Source organism: Microtus pennsylvanicus, chromosome 5, assembly GCF_037038515.1.
Source record: "Microtus pennsylvanicus isolate mMicPen1 chromosome 5, mMicPen1.hap1, whole genome shotgun sequence".
Classification (NCBI taxonomy): Eukaryota; Metazoa; Chordata; class Mammalia; order Rodentia; family Cricetidae; genus Microtus; species Microtus pennsylvanicus.
Window position 1 is genome coordinate 94,873,374 of NC_134583.1, and position 22,771 is coordinate 94,896,144.

The window sequence follows — 22,771 nt, forward strand, 5'->3', positions numbered from 1 at the left end:
AAGACAAGACCAGGTCTAATTTAATTTTCTAATGCTTAAAGGAGTTAGAATACTAGTCCCAGTTACTTTTCAAACAAGAACTGCGGAGCTGAAACTGTGTTGTGATTTCTCTGATGTGTAAGCCACTATTGAATAAGTAAAATGTGCAATAAAAATGAAAATTCATTTTTAAGAATGTAAAATTGTATAATCTTAAATACACGACCAAGGGAAAAGTCTGAAGGCAAAAGAATGTAAAGATCATTCTAACTATGTATAGTACTAAATGAGAAGAAAGATTAAGATTGCCTCTTCCCCTCCACAACAAACACTGTGATCAAAAACCAACCAAGCAAGCAATCATATTTATCCCAGATCAACTGCTTCCACAATTAATTATATTGTGGGATTCAAAATGTCCATCAGTACTTCTACCACATAGGAAAAAGTAAGACACTACTCTACATATAATTTAATTTGATTCAGATTACTTTACTCTCAAGTGCCACGTTAAAAAAAAATCTAAAATACTTGTTTATGTAAGATAATAGAAAAGCACGCAACTTTACAAAACCGACACAAAAACACCAGTACAAAGTACTGTCTCTGATAGGGCACCACTTTTCAACACAGCAGAGTGAATTCGGTGTTTTACTGTGTGAGACACTGTGTGAAATGGTTCCACAATGTATTTAATACACACAAACTCAAGTCATGAAAGCTATCCCCCCTCCCCCAGTATAACTGCGCACAGATGAAGAAACCAAGATACACATAAAGAATTTGTCTACGAAATTTATGCTCAATTAGAATTAATGATTTACATCTTTTCAAGTTTGTGAGTTAAATACATATAAGCGTTTAAGATTTTTGTAAGCACGTACATACAGCAGTTACAACTCTTAATTCAGTTTAAAAATTTGTAATCAGAAATTTGTAATTTAATTTTGAAATAGGACTGTTTTTAAGCTTTATAAATGTTCCCAGTCCAAGGTAAGTCAAGCCCTACTTGATTTGTACTCTACTGGAAGGTTGCTGGTTATCTGAAACAGAAAAAAATCCCTGCCCTTTGATTTTCTCTGCCCCCTTTCCCATTTGTAAATCATAAAATTGCTAACAATGAATAGCTAATTTGATTAAAACGTGTAACTTATAGAACTCATGTATTTAACTATTTTTAACTCTAATCAATTTAAAATATTTAAGCTCCTGGCCATCTGCTAAGGGCCTCTATTAGTTCAAAGTAGTAATTCAGATCAATCAAATTTTAAGAATGAAGTACCTACGTCAGAATCTAGGCATAAAGAAAAAGTACTACACATCTAGTTTGGTTATGCACAGCAAGTTTTCATCCTGAGGACAAAAATGAACGTGACGATTTAGGGGGACGAGAAAGGGGACATGTTTAAGTGGTTCGCAAGCTAGTTAATAAGGTCGGGCAAAAACACTCTCGAGGGCTAGAATGGTGCTGTTGGATTTCCTCACGGGGCTGTGGGAAGACTGGAAGCCATAGGCTGACAAAGGGGGCGCAAAAGCCAGAGGACTGAGGAGGCAGAGGGCATGCAGCCTGCAGAGTGACTTCGGGCGTGGGCTGCCGGCCACAGGCTGCGGACGGCTGCCAGCGGCGTGACATCTGGCGTGCCGAGCCGGCAGGGGGCAGAGCAAGCGGGGTGTCACGTGGAGCGGGTGCTACGGGAGCCGGGAGGGTAGCGAGGATCAGAGGGGGGTCTTCCCCAAAGCCTCAAAGACAGTTACTCACTGGAGTCGCGGACTCTTCTTGCCCTGAGCAGGAGACGGGGGCTTCGCGGCCGCGAGCTGCTGCCCCGGGGCGTCGGGAGGCCTGTTGCTGGGGCTGCTCCTCCGCCGGCGGGGATACTCGGCCTTCCTCCGGCGGGACACAGCGGCGGCGGCGGCGGCTGCAGCGGCCCGGCCGCGGTCCCGACCTCCCCTCAGAACGCGGCTGCTCGCGGTCCCTGCAGGCGCCGCCGCCGCCGCCGCCGCCACGCCGGGCCGGGGCTCGTCCGAAACCGCGTCGGCCGCCGCTGCCTGGCCCCCTTCCTGGTCCTGCTGCTGCGGGGATCGCGGCTCCTCCGTCTCCCCCGGCATCGGGGCTCGTCCGTCCCCCACCCCTGCGTCCCAGGCGGCGGAGGCGGCGGCGCCCGCGGCGCAGCTCCCCCCGCCCCCCCTAGGCTCCCGGAGAGTCCCGCTCCCTCTCACTCCCAAGCACCTCTCTCCCCCCGCCCCTCCGAGGGCGCTCCCCCCCCCACCCGCGCCCCCTGCCACTCAAGCCCGCGACCGCCGGCGGCGCGCACACGCGCACCCGCAGAGGCAAGCAATGGACCAATCGGGAAGGAGGGTCGGCCTCCGGGCCCCGCCCCTCACGGTCTCGGACTCAGTGTAGCGCACTCAGTGCCCTCCCCCACCCCTCCCTTCAACCAATCAGGAAACGGCTCCGAGGGAGAGCGCGAGGTTTCCTTCCCCGCGCGCCCGTTCTCACCGTTAAACGGCTGCGTCTCGCGACAATCCCAAAGTGACCTTTCCCCCGCCCCGGGCGTTCAGCCCCAGCTAGGGGCGGTGGGAAGGGCAGGGCGGGCGCGGGGCGCGGAGAGGACAAAACGGACCTCGGCCCGCTTCGCGCGCATCTCCCCCCCCCTCCCCCGGCGGCTGCGCGCGCACCTGCCTCCCAGAGGCGCCCTTGCCTCCTCAGGGGCTCTCGCTAGGCTAACAAGCGGCCGGGACGTGGTCCCGCCTCCACCAGGACCCCCACCTTCCTGCTCTGGCCTTTCTGTCCCCTGCGCCGCCGGCTCTCGCGGGGAGAAGGGGTAAATTATTTGAGTTGCCGCTTCTCCTTTAAGAAAAAAAGGCCCCGTCCGTTGCCGGATGAAAGTCTCTGAAAAAATGGCGGCGGTAGGCTGGAGGCGGGGTTAAGGGAACAGCGCGGGATAGTCGGGCCGCGCATGCGCAGGGTTAACTTAGCCCGCAGCATCCTGGGAGACGAAGTCCTCATTAGTCTGTGCTTCCAGGGAAAAGATAGGAAACTAGAGGCCGAGGGAAGTCTGGGAGTTTTTGCCCGATTCACCACGGGAAACGTAGTTTGCTAGTCACACTCCGGAGAGTTTACGTTTTACGTCCCAGAGAGGCACTGCTTCCGGGCCAGGCCTCAACGCCTGCGTAAAACTGGCACAAATATTGAGTCAATTACTGGCTAGGGTTTCCGGAGAGGGCAGTCTCCTTCACTCTGTTAAACTGGCGTCTGTGTAAGCTCTTCGAAGTGCCCTCGTCACAGTCCCTACTTCGTCTCCTCTGCGACCTGCTGTCATTCCTCCATCTTGCATTGACCCTCTCAGCCGTGAGACCCTGGAGGTCAGGGACCTTCGGCTTCTGCCACTTGAATTTCAATAAACCCCGTAGGGACGAATTGGAAGGTTGTTTCCTAGCTGGAACTGGGCTGCACGGACTGGCGCTGACTGTGGTCCTTGAGCTGGAGAGAGAGAGAGGGTTAGCGTGACTCCCAGTGATTTATGCGGAGAAGCTGCTGGTCTGTCATGTTCTCCGCCTCAACGCTGCACGCCTTTGCGGTTTGTAGATGTTTCTGCAGCACAGGAAGCGGAGTCAGAATAGCTGGTTTTGTCTAGCGTGTGCAACTAAGTACCTTCCTGATGGGTAAAGGGGGGCGGGGAGGGGGTTTCCATTTGTTAAGCCGCAGCTGGGGATTCTTCGGCCTCTTGTGTTGGTTTCCCTCTCATACATTGTGTCGGCATTTCTTCCCGTTTTATACATTGTTTGCAGTCCTTAGTTTCCTTTTGATACATTGTAATCGGAGAACAACTTGAGGGGACTCTTTACCCCTTGCAAATGGAAACATCCCCAGTTAAAGTCTTCACAAGACGATGAAGATACAAAGTTTGGAGATGTAATTCCGATTTTTACTTTAGTCATTAAACGGCAAACATGAAGTAAAATCCATTGTCCTTTACAGCATTTGGCCCACTTGCCACATAGATAAAGCAAATGTTTTATAGTCTGTATTGAGTCTTTGACTCTTTCAAAGGACTAGTGTCATTTTCTGTTGTAAAAATGGACAGTATTGAGTAGGAACGCATTTTCAAGCTGTATTTGCAATGAGCACGTTTGGAACAGCACTGACATCCAATGGCTACTTATACAAAAAAATACAAAAACCAAGCCTCTTAAAAAGAGGTAGGAGAACGACTGGCATTCCTTTAAGAAATGCTCACTGTACTGTAGATGAAAGAGAACATACTGAGTTAAAACTGGTTTATATAGCAAGTAGCAAGGCTATCACTTTATTCTGTTCTTTTAGCCAGTTACTATTCCTTGTGCCTGTTTCACTACTGGTGAAACCAGGACAAAACCTACTTCACAGGACCATAATTATAGTTCTTTATGTACTGTCTTCTCAAGGTGGGCCTGTTTTAAGTGCTTTCTTCCTTTTGAGATAAACTAAGACACAGGGATAAAATGAAAAGTTGACCTGGCTCATTTTTTGAAAAAATTGTTACAAGGCTATGTGAACTGAACTGGGATTTTGGATAATTCAGATTTTAGCATCTAGTATCTTAAATCTTCTGGATTGATTCTTCCTTCGCCTGTAGATGTTTGCATTTTAGATAACTATATAATCCAGTACTAGAGAACTCAAAAGTGAACCCGCTTCTGTTCAACTTTAAAGAATTTGTAATCTGAGCTGGTGGATTGCTCAACCAATGAAGGCACTTTGCTGACAAGTCTGATGAGTTTGGTCTGTGGGACTCAGGTGGTAGAAGGAGAAAATTGATTTCCACAACTCATGAGTGTCGACAGACAGACAGACAGACACACACACACACACAAATGTAATTTTAAAAAGTTTTTAAATTACAGTTTGAGAGTTAAACACATGTAAGCGTTTAAGATTTTTGTAAGCACACACATACAGCAGTTACAACTTATAATTCATGACTTCTGAATAAGAAAATAGAGAACGTGAAATGCAGTTGGTGCTGTCTAATCAAAAATTTTAAGGGAGGAGCCATGCTTCCATGGTCCTTTAGTTTTGGCGGGGGAGTTGGCAGTGGGCAGTGGGATACTTGAACTTGGAAAAAGTAAGGCCTTGTATGTAGTATGTGTTGTAAACTTTGAAACATCAACTTAAAGTCTCCATAACCACCCTGACCAATGTAGCATCAAAACCTCAGTCTTGCACAACTTGCCTTTCTCTGTCAGCACTATTTTAAAAAACTGAGCTAATAGAAAAGAAAAGAAAAGAAAAAATTGGACAAATCAAAAGTGAGGAAGTGCTAAGCAAATACAGGAACCAAAAAGGGTCATAGAAGCTGCTTTGCCCTGGCTTCTTCAGTTCCGTTGTGGTCCCCTTCTTCACCACACGCTGAAGCAGTTCACAGTCTTCAGGGCTAGAGCGCCGGCGGTGGGTGTAAGACAATGGAAGAGCTGGGTGAGTGAGGGGCTTTTGAAGATGCTCTAAGGAAGTGTGGACTTGGTTCTCATCCATCCCCATGTGTGATGAGCTGTGTTCTAGCTGAACTGAGGACAGTGTTAAAAGATTTGTTTTCACTTCTGTCCTCACAAGCATGAGGCAGGAGGAACTCTGATTGTTGGGGGAACAATGGGGTCTCTGCTTGCAGAGGCAGATAGTTGAGAGCTAACCACAGAGCAGACACCCAGAGAAGCACTTTTAGAAGGAAAAGTAATTGAAAGTGCTTCCCCTCTTGGCAGCTACTGGAGATCATAGCGTGGTTCCAGATCTAGGTGATCGTGAAAATACGATTTTGGGAGAAAAAGGAAACAAAGTTGGGAAAGGGAGAGGGAATAGGTGAAGAGAAGGAGGGAAAGGACAAAGAAGAAAACGGGAGAGTAGAGGGGAAGAGCAATAAGATAACCGTGCAGAGGAAAGGGTCTGTAGAGGCTGCAGAAAGGCCGGAACGCTTTCATTTCTCTATAGTTTAGACTACAGAGGTATCCGCACTGTAGTGGCTCTTGTTGGCTTTTTGTTCAGAGAAATCTTGAAGGAGCAGAGTACTTGGCCAGAAATGCAGTCCTGTTTTTCAACTCTTAGGTCATGAAAGCAATGGTGAAAGTGTAAACAGCTAACCATGCCCAGAGAAATCACAGATTTCAAAGCTTTGGAACTGTAAATCTGCCTCCTTGGGATTCATGTCATACACTTTGGCAATATTCATTCATTCACTTCTTTATTTACAGCTAGCTACTAACTAACATCAAGCTACTAACTTTCACCTCTTTTCAAGCTGTATTTATTCAACATTGTGTGTTTGTAGCTTTGCAAAAACTGCCAGTAATAAAATTCATAGTGTGTACATTTTGCTTATAAAGAATTATTTAGATTATACTTTTAAGGCTAGAGAAACAGAGAAAAGAAGAAGGGGAGAGAAATTAATTATGGAAAAAAAGGGGGTGTTTAGTAAATGCCGATTTTTTTTTTTTGGCAAGAAAGTGTATTTTGAGACTGGTAAAAGCTATATATTTGGTGTAGAATCCAGATTCTTTTTCTATATAATATTGGCTATTTATTCTCTGAGAATTTGCCGCAAGCATATCTTGTGTGGGTATTGAGGGAATTTGCATTTCTCCATGGAGTTTTACCATTTTGTTTTCAGAGGGGATCTTATTTTGCTTTGTTTTATGGATATTAAATTTTACTCAAATTTAGTTAAAAAAGTTAAAAGAACTAATACAGCAAAAACAAAATATGTTAATATAAGTATTACTTTTTTCTTTAAATAAAGAAAAACAAAATACCCTGCTCACCTTCGGGAGCATCTGACACTAAGAGGGCAATTAATGACAATTTTACGAATTGTTCTCCTATGTTAGAAGTGTGTTTGCCTTGGTAGCCAATGGAGTAATAACATTTTTTTAAAGTATACTTTTCTGTATTCTGAGGACGATAGTTGTTTAGGGACATCTAAATGTAAATGTAGAAAGTATGCAGTTTTGAGAGCCAACTGTGTAGGTGATTCAGTTAGCTACAAGTCAATGGACTGCTGATGGCCACACAGTAGCAGTCTCTTCAAAATGTCACCATCTGCATGGCATGTGGCGCTGCCTCCCTGGAATCCCAGCTCAGAGGTGGAAGCAGGAAGCTCCGAAGCTTAAGGCTGTATTTGGCTATTAGAAAATTTGAGACCAGCCTAGACTATGTAAGAGCCTATCTCAAAAAGCCAGACGCGGGAAGCAGAAGCAGTTAGATTTCTATGAATTTGAGGCTAGACTGGTTTCCATTGTAAGTTCTGGGTCAGCTAGGGCTATATAGTGAGGCCCCGTCTCAAAAAACCAACAAAACACAAGGCAGAAAGTATCTGCCAGGCACAAGAGCTTACCCCTGTGATCTGAGCACTGGGGAGGTTAGTTCGGAGGACTGCCCAGAGTTTGAGACCAACCTGGGCTGGAGCTAGTTCCAGGTTTGCTTCGACTAGAGCAAGACCCTGCCTTAACAAACTAGCTACCCCCAAAGATTTGGGGTGGAATTTTCTTTCTACTTCTGTAGAAATTGTGTCAAGGACAGGTTGACTCAGTGGGCAAATCCTCTCTCTCTCCAGTACTGCGTTGGATGTTAGTAGCATGCCTTCACCTAGGTTTTACCTAAATCTTTGCAATTTAGGGATGAGATCATTATAACCTGTGGAGACCCACAGAAGACTTCACATGTGGGTGAAAGTTGATATTTAACTCCGCAGGTCAAGGACTAGGAAGATGAGCGGCAGTTTTCAGTCCATTTCACTCGCCCAAGTATCTTATATTAGTCACACCAAAATTAGTCATCCAATTTAAATTGTAGAATCTGCACGAAGCAGAATGAGTAGACTCAGGGTATTGGTGAAATGTGTACTCATTGGAAATAGGAAGTGAGACTCCTGTTAACTCAGGAGCTGAGAGGAGAGTTTTAATAGATTTGGTGAGCAGATGCTTCTAAAGATTACTTCATATTTTTGCTGAATGATACTCCTGTCTCATACTCTTTAGTATAGATTGATTCTATTAATCCAGGAAGGCCTTTGAATTTTGATTAGATCAAAACTTAGAAAATAGAAAAGAGAATGATTCTGTTTTAACAGGTAGAGAATAAAATATTGGAATTCTGAAATCCAGAGTTCAGAATTAATAAAATTAAGATAAAACTTTTGCTTTGTAGTTTTGTTTTCTTAAACCCTTTCATTGTAAAGAATTTAAAAATATACAGAAATAAAGAAAATATTTTAATGAAATCTAAGCCTTCTCAGTTTCAACAACCATTAGTTCTTGACAATCTTATTTCACATCATTTTCAAGAAATTTCAAACATTAAATTTCTTATCTGCAAATATTTCAGCCTTAATATACTACATAAAAATATATATATTTATAGAAACAACCATATTAACAGTACCACACCCACAATAGCTAATAATCTTAATGTTGGTTCCTCAATATCATGAAATAACATTATCACACCTAAAATTAATTGAAGTCACTTTAATGTTATTTCACATTCCTAAAATGCTAGCATTTAATATTATTGGCTATGCAGTGTTAAATATTTTTTTAAATTTCATTTTTTTGATCATCTGTCTTATGCATGTAAAACTCATGCTGAGTACTGAATTCTGAATTGCCAAAGAGGATTTATTTTTGCACTTGCCTTTAAGCTTTGATCACAAGTTCGGCAAAATCTCACACAAATACTATCAATCAGTATTATTGATTGATCTAATTTTTAAATTAAAGTTATGACCTAAATTAAAATTAGTTACATGTCTCCTTGGTCTCTTTTATTATATATGTACCTCTGCTGTCGTTTTTTTTTCTCTTGTTAGTTTATTTGTTGAAGAACAGTCTGGCCTAAATAGATTAGCTAGTCCAGTTCAGTTCGTTCGTTCTTTCTTTCTTTCCTTCCTTCCTTCCTTCTTTCTTTCTTTTCTTTTCTTTTCTTTTTTTTTTTTGTTCTTCAAGACAGGGTTTTTCTTGTACACCAGGCTGACCTCAAACTCACAGAGATCTATCTGCTGCTCTGTCTCCAAGTGCTGGGATTAAAGGCGTTCACTACCACCACCCGGCTCAGTTCGGTTATTTCTGAAATAGTGTACTAAAGGTCAAAATTTTGAGATATAAATGATTGAGAAAGTTCTACAGAATATTTCTTTTGTGAAAACGGATTACATCTTCCTTATAATATTGAGAAATACTGATCCTTAATCTGGGGATGTGGCTTAGTGGCACATTAACATACTTTGGTCTAGTATACATAAGTTCCTGGTTCAGCATTGTAAAGAGGGAAGACAGTGTGGGTAAGGCAGCTTTTGAGCTGCTCATGCTGGCCACTCATGTAATCTCAACACCCAGGAAGTGGAGGCAGGAAGATCATCAATTTTAGGCCATCCTAGATCACTGAGTGATTTGCAGGCCAAGTTGCTTTATGACAGCCTCTCTTAAAAACTAGACAGATTAAAACCCCGTTCTCTCTAAATATGAAGAACATGTTTGTTTTTTTAATGGCATGTTAAGGTCATTTTCTTTATATGAGAATTTCAGAACTAGACAGGTCCCTAGAAACCCCACAATCTAGTGCTTTGCAAGTTTATAAAAGCTAATGTATTTTTAAAATCCCCTAAATTCTAAAAAAGACACTAAAATATCTTGACTTGCAACTTGAAAAATACTCTTCTATCCAATTGCGTGATTATGTAGATGAAGAAAGGAACTTCAGAGAACATGCTGTGCTTAAGATGACTCAGACGACCTAATGATGATGGCAACTTCAACTTAAAAGTTTACAACATTGATGTTGTTGAGGGGCGCTCACATAGCTCCCCTTGGAGTTCTGCTCATGTACTCAAGAGCCTGGGAGAGCTACACTCTTTCCTGGATATGAAATGAGAACAGTAATGTCCTCCATCTTAAAGTGTTAGGATAATACTTTTCATACACTGTAATTGGCATTGGCTAATTTTCATTAATTGTTATGATTAATGACATTGCAACAGGAAGGTCCTAGCAAAATGCTTATGAAGTCTATTGGCATTTTCCCAAGAAAACTGCAAAAGAAGTCTCAATTATTTGGATTGCTACATCTTCCTTGATTGTGCAATGCTTTAGTTTCTCTTTGTTTCCCCAACCTCTTTCTCCTGTTGCATCTAAACAAACAAACCACCACCACCACCAAAAACCCAGTAATACTTACCAGTTTTTGGTTGTTGTTATATTCTTGGGCTAATCTTTGAGATATTAGACTAAATAAAATCAGGATTAATGTTTTGTCTCCCTACTGTACTTGGGATATATTGTATGAGTGTATAAAAGAAAAAGAATGTTTGCCTCTTGGTATATTTTGAAAAACCTTATTTTTTCTAATATGAAATACATAGTTGTTCTTTTTTTTTTTTGGTGTGCGTATTTGTGTGTGTGTGTGATCTACCCAACTGGTTAAAAACCAATACCTAGAAGTTAAGTTGTAGAGAGTCTATGAAATTGAATGCAGTTATAGGAACTATCAAACAGACCCTAATGTAATCTCCTCGGACATGTCACCATCCTGAAGTCAGGTATGGAGGGAGGGAGGGATTTACAAATTGTTATCTTCCAAAACAAGAAGAGAGTATTTAAGAAGAAAATAATTCTGGAGACTCACAAATTCTACATTGTGCTCCCTTTGTTTCTTGTGATATAGATGCCTTATTGGAGGAATTGGAACGTTCTACCCTCCAGGACAGTGATGCATATGCAAAGCCCGTTTCTTGTCACCCAGATCAGCAATCCAAACAGGAGAGCAAGCTTCCCGAAAGTCCAAAAACCTTGTCATCTCAGAGTCACACAAGTCCCTTGAAGGTAACATTTTATCTTTTGTAGTATTGTAGACAATATTTGATTGCACTTCTGAAAGTTAATTGTATCCCACTTATATTAAAGGAGACACATATATTCAGGATAGAAGAAAGTATCAGTTTAGTATTAATTTAAAGATAGTTGCTTTTGGAAAGAGGAGAATTGAGAAAATGACCATAGAATATGTCTTTGAAATTTTTTTTTTCTAGTAAAGGTACAGTAGCGTAATATTGCCTCATTCATGCTGGTTATTGTTATGCTGTTTCCTGGCTACCAGAACTGCCATGTTACAGCGTGACTAGAGTCACATCCAGTAAGATCACTGGGTAGTTTAGACAAATCTTTGGGGGTGACTTACAGCAGTTAATTCATTGATCTTTTCTGCTGAATAGATTCAGAAATTGTTTTCATCTAGCTCTTAGCAGGCACCATGAAGAAACTAAATCCTCCAGAGATGATTTGTTTTAAAGCCCAGAAATCTGGTGTGTTAATTTATGATTAAGTGTTAAAGCTATCAAGTTTGTATTTGCTGAGGTGTGTATTCTCTTCCGTTGGATCAGTATGCACAAACCTTTATTATAAAAAATGCTTACTTAATGAGAATGCAATTAGTATAAGAGACACTGAGTGGATGTTCTTCATAGCTGGTATTTATAAACTATAATGTTCTGATATTCCTTCTTGGGTACTCATATAGAATGAGTATCCCAGAACTGGAATTTGAATGCAGGAATAGGCACTTTCCAACTTCTCTTGAGACTGCTTATCTGACTCTTTACTAGAGAGTGTTTGCTTGCTGAAAGTCTTAAACTATAGCCATAGCATCCTAATATTCTCCTGCATAGACACTTGCACTTTATTATTTCATAGGAGCCTCATAGAACCTTGTCTTAAGAGAGACCATGACATTCTTTTACCCTCACTATGGCAGTGATTTCCTATCATTTGCAGTAAAAGCCACAATGTTGGCACTGATCTTTGTGGATGACCATATCTTTGTTTGCCTGCAATAGACCTTAGCTTTTGCTTATTTTCCTGACTTCTCATTAATTTCCTTTGATGTAACATTTTCAGTTGTTTTTGAAGTTTTATTATTAGTATTTGCATTAACATATTAATATGATTATGACTAATACCAAAAGGTGACTAATAATGACTCTTTCTGATCTTGTTCACACAAAATCTCAGTAATGTCACCCTTTCATGGCAGTGTTCAGGGAGATGACTGTGAAGTCTGAGAGTGCAAACATAGGCTAACTTCTGTGGTTTAGGTGGTAGCAGAAGAAATCCGCTGACCACTTGGTATGCTGCCAATCATACCCTGCTGTGGTCCATGTGATGTACACATGGAACATCTGGGTACAGTAAATAATAAGGGAGTCATGGTTAGTGACATAAAGTTGATGTCCAGGAAATAGGATTTAGTATTCTGTCATCACAAATACTATATTGTAAACATTATTCAAGCATTTTGTATTTGTAAATTCCTCAGTGTTTTATTTTTGTTATAAGAAATCTTAATATTACTCGTTTGTCACTTGGCTTAAAACAGAGCAGAAACAAAATCATTAGGTTTTATTTTCTCAAAGCAGTTATGAGGACTGTGTAATTTGTAAAAAACATTTTTTGATATTTTCCAATCACTGTGGGAATGGAGTAGAGCTGTTACTGTTCTTCTAAATATCAGGAGACACAAAAAAGGTGAAGAAAAATTAGCATGTACTTTAGATTTAATACTTAATTTTTGAAGCACGTATCTGAAGATGACAATCCATGCACAGCTGCAGGAAGTGTATTTGCAGATCACTGTGAAATACACATTTCCACTTCTAGCAAACCACTCTTGTAAACATTTTTTTTGCTTGTTTTCAGTTTTAATTTTCATCTGCTTACAAGTAAAGTGGAAGGGGTCGATTGTCATTGAAAACCATCAAAAATGTCAGTCTTGAGTCACTGTCATTAGAGGTGTTGGTTAGAAAATTAGAGCATTCTCAGTTCTTTGATTTATTTTCCACTTAACATACAGCATCAAAATAAAACCCCGGAAGTTAATTTTCCTGTTAAAAATAAAACAAGCAACATTACTAATGTCAGTACAGTGAGTTGAAAAAGTATTGAAGACAGCAAAATCTTCTGGTAAGAATAAGAAAACAAACTGTTAGTAGAACACAACATCATGGTAGTATGTTCTTACCAGTTTAAATCCAACAGAGCAGAAATGAATTTGGAGCTTGTTGTGGAGTGCACAGAATTCTTGACTTCATCAAAACAAACAACAGCATTCTCTTATTAAAACCAAAATTATCAAGACTGGCAAATGTCAAGCTAGTCATTTTTTTTTCTACGAGTGATATGAAATTCAAAGCAACATCTAACGACAACTATATTTTCTTGATGTGTTGGAAATGTTCTCTGGGTTTATAATAATCCCACCCTTATTTCATAAAGCATAAGGTGCACTGTGTGCAAAATCAGCAGGAGAGCTGTAATCAAATTATTCAATCAATATAAAATGAAAAAGTGCTTCTTAACAATCTGCAATCATGTTCAATTGAGTTTAAGAAAAAGAAGCAACTCCATTTTCCCCTATCTTATACCAAGAGATGGGAGCTCATGTGGCTCAATTGTTTAATTTGAAAATGTGATTCTAAAACATCTTGACTTTGATAGATTATTGGCTTTATATTCTTGGATAAATTTATAAACCAACATGTAATAGTATAATGGAAGACAATGATTTTGGTCTTACCCATCCCTTACAAAATACATTAAAAAAATCACAAATAGAGACAACTTCATGGTATTATTAGAATATTAATGGAGAAAGATGCTGTGAATAGAGGTAGCTAAGCAAAGACATGTGGGAATATTGTCTTGGACAAAGGAGAAGGGAGAAAGCCTGAGGGTGGGCAAGAATACAAGAGAGGTAATGGGATGGAAAGAAAACAAATACTGCATTTATTTATATCACTGATGTATTCTATACATGATTTAAAGACAAAAGACAGATTTGTGGAGTAGAATTGACCAGAGGGAGGGTGAAGGGGACACAAGGAGGGTGGTGGGAAGGCAAATATAATCATAGTACATTAATATTCATTTATGAAAATGTCCTAGTGAACTCCATTATTTTATGTACTAATAAAATTAATTAAAAGGTATTTTCCTGAATGTCTTTACACATTTTAGTAGAGAAAATAGAATTTAGAACTTGTTCCACAGGGCAGAATGTGCCCTGAATGTTCAGCTTCATCAGCATTAGAGAGATGACATCTCTACGCTATGCCCCAGAGAAAAGCCCAAGGTAGAGGTAACAGCAGTCTCTAGTCCACAAACCTAAAATGCAGCTTTGAAAACATTACGAATTCAAAAGTGACAGCACTACATATTTTGTTTTTTAAAAAATTAACATTTTAAAGAAAAATTCCTAAATCAAAATGTTAGAGCCAATTATAGCCAAGTTACCAATTAAAGTAAGTGACTATATGTTGAGAGTAATTGTTTTTTTATGCTGTTTACAATGTTTAAGTAATAATAATAATAATAATAATAATAACAATAAAACACTAAAGAGTGGCCGCAAGCTTGCTCTTTGCCTTAGTTTTTCAAGTGCAGTGGTTAAGGCATAAAGGCATGAGCCACCACACCCTGACTTTGATTAGAATGATGTCTAATCAATGTCTACCAATACAATACAACCAAGTTGTTTGCTAGGAATTTTACTTCATTAGGAAGCTATGAGACATATATTTGCAATATCAGTACTAATGAAGATGAGACATGAGCTTAAGTTCTGAACTAGATTACAGTCTCCCTCTCTCTTCCTAACTCCCTCCCTACTTCCCTCCCTCCATCTTCTGTCCCCTCTCTAAAAATTTAAATCTATTAAATTAAATACATTGAATTAATTCTGAAACCTCCTTTCCCTTATAAGTATCTCAGTTTGAGCTGAATATATGTGTGATTACCACTTGGAGATTTAGCCCCCTTCCCTGCTTTACTGCACAGACTACACAGGCTTCCTTGTTCCCATTTATTCTTTGCACATGGATAACATTACCCTGATATCTGATTGCTTTCCTTGCTTCCTGTAAGTCATTTCTCAAGTGTTGTCTACTAAGTGAGATTTTCTCTATCATTGCATTTATAACCACTACTATATCCACATTTCTTATTTGCTACTCTTTGATTAACTTTAATGTCTATTTCTTGCCAATAGGCTATAAGCTCTGGAGTAGTTAGTTTTTGTTTTCTTAAGTTGGGTGTCAAGTAAGCTAGGCCGAGTTCAAGTTCACTGTGTAGGGAAAAATGAGTTTAAATTCTTGATCCTGTGTCCAGCTCCCAAGTGTTGGCATACCAGTATTACACCGCAACACCAAGTTTATACAATGCTGGGATTAGAACCCAGGGCCTTGTAGATGCTAGGAAATACTCCTCCAACTGAGATACATCTACATTCCCCAGATCATTTGGTTTACTGTGATTGTTTTATTTTGTGGTTTTGGGGATAACATCCTAACCCTGGAATATGTCAGTTACTCAGTAAGTATCTGTTCAGTGGATAAATAGATGAATTTCTGTCTAGCCACATCTTGGTTGATACATTGTTACCTTTCATAAGGCAAGTTTGTGTTACAGCCTTCCCCTAGGCACCATTGTGTTGAAAGTGCTTTTCCCTGGGCCATCATATTTTATGCTTCCTATCTGAGGACGATATATCTCTTTAGAGCTTTCTTTTTAAGGCAGGGAGGGTAGTACTTGTTCAGGCGCCAACTTCTGTTTATAATTTGGTTTTGCTCTGCATGATAGAAGATAATCCTGCCTTTGGAAACATTTAAACAATACATGAGTTATTACTTTTATTGCTTATTATTATTGTTAGCTTTGAGACAAGGTCTTGATGTTGTTTCCAGACTAATCTCCTACTCATACTTTTCCTCAGCCTCCCAATTCCTTGAATTACAAGTGTGCACCACTATGCCATTCTAGTTATCTTCTTTGGAAACTAAAAACCTCCCTCCCTCTCTGTTTTGATAAGCAACAACATTCTAATGAAGATGTCATTCTTTGCTTTTTTCTGTCATGTATGTCTTAGGTGCAGCTCGTGTATACAACCAATATTCAGGAGCCCAATGTCTACAGGTATGCTTTGGTTTCTAATAAATAATTTCAGAATTAAAAATTGTTAGGTAATTTATTAAAAATTACAATATTTTGGTTTGTAAAGATTATTATTGGACTTCCTCCATAGTATGTCTCTTGCCAGAGCCTTTACACAGAGTCAGAACCCTTCTAAGCTGACTTGGCAGCTTCTCAATGTATCTTTCCTCCAGACAGGTGTCCAGACTCGGGGGAGAGGGGGTCTCTGTATTTTCCTTATCACCTGAAAAGAATAAAAAGTTCCAGAGTCAGAACAGATGTTTTGACACTTCAATTCCACATATCATGCAACAAGTGCTCAAAAGAGATAATACACCTGAAACAACTTAAGCAAGGGTCCATCAATGTCAATGCCAGGAACAGGGCTACATGAAGACAACAAGGGTCGGTCCATCACAAACAAATGAGTGAACACTTCTACTTTCTAGATCTACTTGAAATTTATTTAGGTGGTAGAAGGGTATCCCTTTCATAAAATGCTGTGAGATATCTTTCTGTACATTGTGAATATGCATTGCTTTCAATAAAGTTTCTTTGGCCTATGATAAGACAGAATTGAGCCAGGTAGGAAATCTAGGCAGAGATACAGAAGAAGAAGGGCAGAGTCTGGGAGACTCCATCTAGCTGCCCAAGGAAAAACATTCCAATAGACTGGTAATGCCACAGCCATGTGGCAATACTTAGATTAATAGAAATGGGTTAATTTAAATGTAAGAGGTAGCCAGTAATAAGCCTGAGCTATTGGCCAAACATTTATAATTAATATTAAACCTCTGAGTGGTTATTTTAAAAGTGGCTGTGAGACTCGGTGGCACAGAAAGCCTTCATTTACAATAAAAGTTAGACATGAAATAGATTCATTTGCTAAATCATTTTTCTAGTCAAAGCAGAACCAGTAGTTATAACAAACAAAAGACAGAAAGGCCACCTCTTTTGTGTCTCTCTATTTAAAACCTAGGCTCTCTTTTAAGGATTTGTGCTTGGCACAGAGTGCTACTCTTCATTATTTCATAATCATATCACATAGAGCACACACGAAAGGCTAAAACAGGGAAATGACATGAGGTACATGAAGTCATTTAAAACTTCCCTGTTGAGGTCTCTTTTGTGTTGGTTTGTTTTTCGAGACAGGGTTTCTCTGTCATGCTTTGCAGCCTGTCCTGGAACTCATTTTGTAGACCAAGTTGGCCTCGAATTCACAGAGATCTGCCTGCCCCTGCCTCCTGAGTGTTGGGATTAAAGGTGTGTGTCACCATCACCCAACTGAGGTCACCTTTTACTGTGGTGGGAGTGAAGCTAGTTTATAATACACGTTACCTGTTTATTCCAGCTCTAGGAGGTGGTGGGTAAACACTTCTCCATCCTCTTTACTCAACTGTTGCAGTTAAAAAACAAACAACAAGAAAAGCAGTGCCTGTAAAAAGAGGCCCTCAGCAAATGTGTATTTTATTAAGATATCAATAGGTAGACATGTGAGTGCTCAAATATGTAACATGAAAATAAGTCCAAACAGCAGCCATTTTCCAGTATGTCTGGCATTGTAATCAGTTCTTTGATCATGACACTATCTTATGGACATCTCCCCTTATAGCATTGCGCCTCCGTCACTTTTTTTTTTTTTTTTGTCTCTGCTCTGTTAGTTAGGGCCAGGACATTTTTGTAAATGTCTTTTATTTAACTTGTTTTTCTTGATTCTTGCTCTCTCCAAGCTTATAGCTTATTTTATATACAAGTTGACACTAACAGACCACTTCTCAACAAACACATACCAGTCAGATATCAGAGATAGCCTGGCTGCAAGCACAAACCATGGACTGTTCACCAGTTATATGGTATAGAACCTCCCCCATTCCCTGAAATGTATAAGGAACTCTCCTCCGAGACCCACTGTGCTGCCTTCTGTCTGTCTGTCTGTGGCATTAATGCATTCCTTAATGAATCTCATATGCAAAAAGCAGTTCATCTTAGGATCCCTCTTGAGTCCCAGTGCCTAACCTTTCATGTTTTAGGGATCTGGCACTGGTGGTTGGATTTTCCAGGCTCCAGGACAGTTGGCTGTCATGGGCAGAGACCAACAAGAAATGCTGGAGAGAATAGCAGATGCATATTAGGAAAATGCAGGGTACTTGCCCTGGTCCTGGTCCTTGACCTTCCATTGTTTCTGTCAGCAGCTGCATCTCTGTCAGCTGGAGCATGATAGCCTGCTGTCGTTCTAGTGCCCTGAACAGAGACCTTGAGTTCTGATGATGATGTCATGTATTTTGTTCTTTTAGCTTAGGGGTGGTGATGACTTGCAGCCATAGGTAATCCCAGTGTCATCTGTTTTGCGTATTAGCTCTCACATCTTTATAACTGATTTTCTATACAAATTCCATTTGTTTACTCAAATGTGCTTATATTTTCTGGATTGCAGTACTTTGGTATACTATCATTACCAAGCCATACCTACAATGGCTGTGTGTGGGGGAGGATGATATAAAATCCATCCATAACTATGTGAGACTTCTATAAATTTCCAAGGTAGTTGTAATTCCAAGCCATGAACCGACTGCTAAACTGAGAAGCTAGATTCCCACATCTGTTCCCACCATATACTCTTGTTTACATAGATGAGGTGCACATTGCTCTCAGAAATCCTTGAAAGTGTGCTTTGTAGTGACTGTGACTGCAGCACTGGATGTTTCTAAGCACTGCACATCAATAGTAATATGGCAGTAGTTTATATCTGTTACATGAGCAAAAGTAGCAGGTCTGGTAATGAGGAGGAAGCGTTCATGAAATATAACAGAGTTAAACAAAGGAGAACTCAGGATAATGAAGCTCCTTTGTTGGGAAGTATATGTTCTCTATATTCCTTCAAATATGTGTGTGTTGTGATCTGTATTATTAAAATCTCTGAATCACAAAGTAACTTGTGACTCATGACATAGCAAAGCACTTTTGCTTTGTTTAAAAGGCCAGGGACAGATCAAATATGTCTAATGTGAAGTTTCTTTTAAAGAATATTTCCTATAATGGGCCTCCAATTTGTGACCATCAGCTCTTCAAAGTTTTCATTTCCTTTGTAGAATAGTATACTTCTGAGTCAGCTAATGTTAGAGAATCTTTACAATGCCCCCCTTCTCTTTATATGCTGCACATGGATTCTAGTTAATAGAGTGTGCACATTTTTCTTTTGAACATGAACACATTTTCTCCAACTGTAAGGTGAGGCGGCTTTTCTAATAAGACCCAGATAAAAAGCGACATTTGGAGCCGGGGAGATAGCTTAGCTGGTAAAGTGCCTGCCATGCAAGTACAAGACTACCAGGGGGTTTTTCATATTGCTCTAGACCTTGCTTCCTAAGTTTAACAACCTATTTTAGAATTACGTCTTCATTTATCTAAACCAATAGGTGCATATTTTAGCAATTGCATGCTATTTTGTAAATGGATGAATCATAATTTGACTGTTTTACTTATTTGCTCAAGAATCCTGTATTGTAAATGCTTTTTTTTCAACCAACAAGCCTCTCTGCCAACACAATCCCAGTCAGACCAAATCAGACTGAATTAAAGGATGCCCAGATTTAATGGATGCCAGTGCTCCTGGGTGGCCCCTGGGAAAACAAACACATAGGAGGCAAAAGGAGAACCGGAATGACCACCTGAGAGGGAAAAGGGGAGACCACGTGTTCATTCTCTGGGGGGGCAGTTTAAATGGCCTATGGGAGTGGTCACCATTTGGCAGGCTTTCTCAGAGGTAGTTTGGACTGAAGCAACTTCCAGGGGAGGGGGCTTTGACGTGGAGCTTTCCAGCAAACATTTCAGAATGGATGCCAGGGGGCTGGGGTGAAGCCCCCAGCCAAATTTTCCAGACTCTTTTGGAGAAGGATGTTAGGGGCCTAGGTGACACTTTTAACCAAACATTCCAGACTCTTTTTTTGGCAAAGGGGCAATGGCTCAAGGCTCAACTCTGGCTACTTCCTGCGGGCATGGGCAACGTGGGAGAGGGGCAACGTGGGAGAGGAGAGAGTTGGGAGTTGGTGGGTTCACGCTCAGCAAGAGGTGTGGCTGGAGTGGCATCTGGTTTCCTGTCATCCTGGAGTCCTCAGGCAGCTGTTCCTTGAGGTATTCGTACTCTTTTGGTTGGTGACAACTGAGATTTTGTTAAGTTGAAACATTGCACTAGATTTTATCTGTTAGGATATATTGTGGGTAAGAAATGACTGTTTATGGGCCGAAATACAGCCTCAAACAAATTTCAGTCAGGCTCTGGACCTGTCACATTCCAACTTCTCCACAATCATTTAAGTTCAAGTCAATTAACAAGCCTTGCAGGTTTAATTGAAGGCATAATTTTCTTTTGAAAATTTCCATTCATATCTTTAATAATAAACATTTAAGTTCATCTTTCTTAAGCCCAATTTTAAAATGTGACTCATCTTTCCATGGTTTGCTTTTTTAACTTATAGAAGTTTTACAAACATTTTGAATATGATTTAACTATAATTTGTGAAAGTAGATTTTATTAGTATATTTCCTTTTTGTTTACTTTTAAATTAATTTTTATGTACATGGATATTTCGATGCATTTATGTATGCATACCATCTGTACTTCTCATGTTCATGGAGGCCAGAAGGGGGTATTTGAGTCTTTGAAACTGAAGTTACAGGGCATTGCAAGCTGCCATGTGCTTTCTGCGAACCAAACCTAGGTCCTCTGCAAGAACACTGAGTGCCCTTGACCTCCGAGCTCTCTTTAGTTCCCATCCTTTTAATTTTATTCCCTTGTTTAAAATGCCTTAGTGTCTCTGTTTATAATTATCCATTTCCTTCTAATATTTTAATGTTTTTAAACATTTATATATTCAGTTCCACTTTCTTGTTCATGTATTTGATATGTTGAGGGCTATAAGTTTATTTTGTTCTACATATATTTTCATTCATTGAGTTTATTAAATATATTTTCAACGCTTTGAAATGCCTCATGCAACATACTGTATCTATACTGGTGTAGGAGTCTGCTCCTGAATTTTTTTAGTCTACTCCTTTCCTTTGATCTGTTTGTTGTTACCATTCACACATTTAATCATTGTCATTTGTAAGCATTGCATGATGATTGCTTTCTCCTAATTACTTTTATTTTATAAAATGTTATGTCTATTGGGGAAAACTTTTTCTTCTGAAATTTGTTTTTGTTTTGTTACTTTTGAGATTATGTCTAGTATCTTTGGCTGGTTTGGAACTCACAGAGACCTGCCTGCCTTTCTGCCTTACAGCACCAAGGATTATAGATGTGTGTTACCATGCCCAGCATTTTAAGCCTTAAAATGTTTTTATTGGGTATTCTAGCCTATAAATTTTAATATAAACTTGTTGATAGCTCAAATAATTCTTCTGGGATCTTTATGGAATTTTATTGACTTTGAAATGGGAAAGTGACACATATTATACATCTCCATTTATGTGTGTCTTCTCTTTGATTTATTGTACATACTCAATGTTTACACAATAATATATAGGACACATATAGTGAATGATTACTTCTTTAATGAAGTGTGGCAATGTATTATAATAAAAATATCACTTATTTTCTAAGAGATTGGAACTTTTGCTGGATTTTACAGTGAGATTTAATAGTTGACCTTGGGGTCACTTAAGACTTAAGACTACTATCCTGCTGTATAGTCAACCTGTTTGTTTAGCATACTTTTACTTTAAAGAGACCAAGCAACCTTAGTGGCCTTGAATTTCCCCTGTAATCAACTTTGGTAACCCAAGCCAATGCATGGCTGTAATATTAAATTATGTACTTCTGACCCAAGAAAAATGCATATGTGTGCTATGATAATCATTTGCTAAAAGCAGAACAAAAGCCAATAGCAGCCTTATAAAATGAATACCCACCATAAATATTGAATGAAACATATGGATATTGCTTGAAGACATTGGTTTGTTTATTAATTATCTGGGTCAGTTGGGGTCAGTTTGAGTTAGTAACTTAATACTTTGTAAAACTCTGTTAAAGATTTTGTAATGTATCCCTCATTCTTTATTCATGCAGTGCTTTCTGTGCTGTTCAAGAAATACACACCTGAAGCCCTTTAGTAGAAGACACAAGAAGAGCAAAGTAGAGAATTCAAACGTAGGCTCGCTCTGATCAAATGACACCAATGAGAAGTGCTTTTTTGACTTCTGTCCTTAATGCAACACTGATGAGTTATTGGTGATTTTGAGGTTATTATTAATGTGCTTAAGCTTATATAATGAAGCAGATGAACAAAATTTTAAATTTAGTAGTAATCTCATATATGCACAATTTTATTACCTATAAACCCCAACTTGTACATTAGATTTATACACTCATTTTTGCTACTTTTAAAACTCTGACCTATATTTCATTTCTTGTCTACTTTCTCACTTCTAAAAACCATTTTTCTATTATTTAACCTTTTTCTATTCTATATGCTTATAAGTACAATCATGTGATGTTTTATGTTTTTACCTTATTTCCTTTTGTACAATGTCCTTTAAGCTTATCTATGTTGAATCAAATATCAAGATCTCTTTCTTCTCTAAGATTGAATTCCAGTATCTATGTCATCCATATCAGTTTAACTTTCCTAATTCATTCATTCATTCATTCATGCAGAGAGACTTTGGTTATTTCCATATCTTGACTATGTAAATAACACTATAGGGGACATAGGATCACAGAATTCTTTATAGTATATTGGTTTTTTTTTTCCTTCATAGAAGAGGGACTGCTGGGTCATATGATAGTTCTAGTTTTCATTGTTTTGGAAAGTCT

At 39.4% G+C, this 22,771-nt stretch overlaps 2 protein-coding genes and 1 non-coding gene across 6 annotated transcripts in view; 1 reads left to right on the forward strand and 2 right to left on the reverse strand.

The window, feature by feature from the left end:
• The window catches only part of Zfp91 (ZFP91 zinc finger protein, atypical E3 ubiquitin ligase), a 30,554-nt gene extending 28,340 nt beyond the window's left edge, over positions 1-2,214 (reverse strand). For 2 of the 3 annotated variants that reach the window (XM_075973589.1, XM_075973587.1), the window contains exon 1: positions 1,739-2,213. In XM_075973589.1, the coding sequence (XP_075829704.1) occupies positions 1,739-2,085 (347 nt within the window). In that variant the 5' untranslated portion in view covers positions 2,086-2,213. Of the gene's footprint in view, positions 1-1,738 lie in introns of all 3 variants that reach the window. The other variant, XM_075973588.1, reaches the window with a different exon arrangement.
• Positions 2,215-3,129: 915 nt separating this feature from the next.
• Positions 3,130-22,771, forward strand: part of Lpxn (leupaxin) — a 31,686-nt gene continuing 12,044 nt past the window's right edge. The window contains exons 1-3 of one of the 2 annotated variants that reach the window (XM_075973591.1): positions 3,130-3,342; positions 10,664-10,821; positions 15,914-15,960. Coding sequence is in view for 1 of the 2 variants with exons in the window: in XM_075973590.1 (XP_075829705.1) it covers positions 5,422-5,434; positions 10,664-10,821; positions 15,914-15,960 (218 nt within the window). In the remaining variant the exon portion in view is untranslated. Of the gene's footprint in view, positions 3,343-5,336; positions 5,435-10,663; positions 10,822-15,913; positions 15,961-22,771 lie in introns of those variants that run through there. The other variant, XM_075973590.1, reaches the window with a different exon arrangement.
• Positions 8,559-8,683, reverse strand: LOC142851472 (small nucleolar RNA SNORA40). The gene has a single exon (XR_012910790.1). It is a non-coding gene; the product is annotated as a small nucleolar RNA SNORA40 (small nucleolar RNA).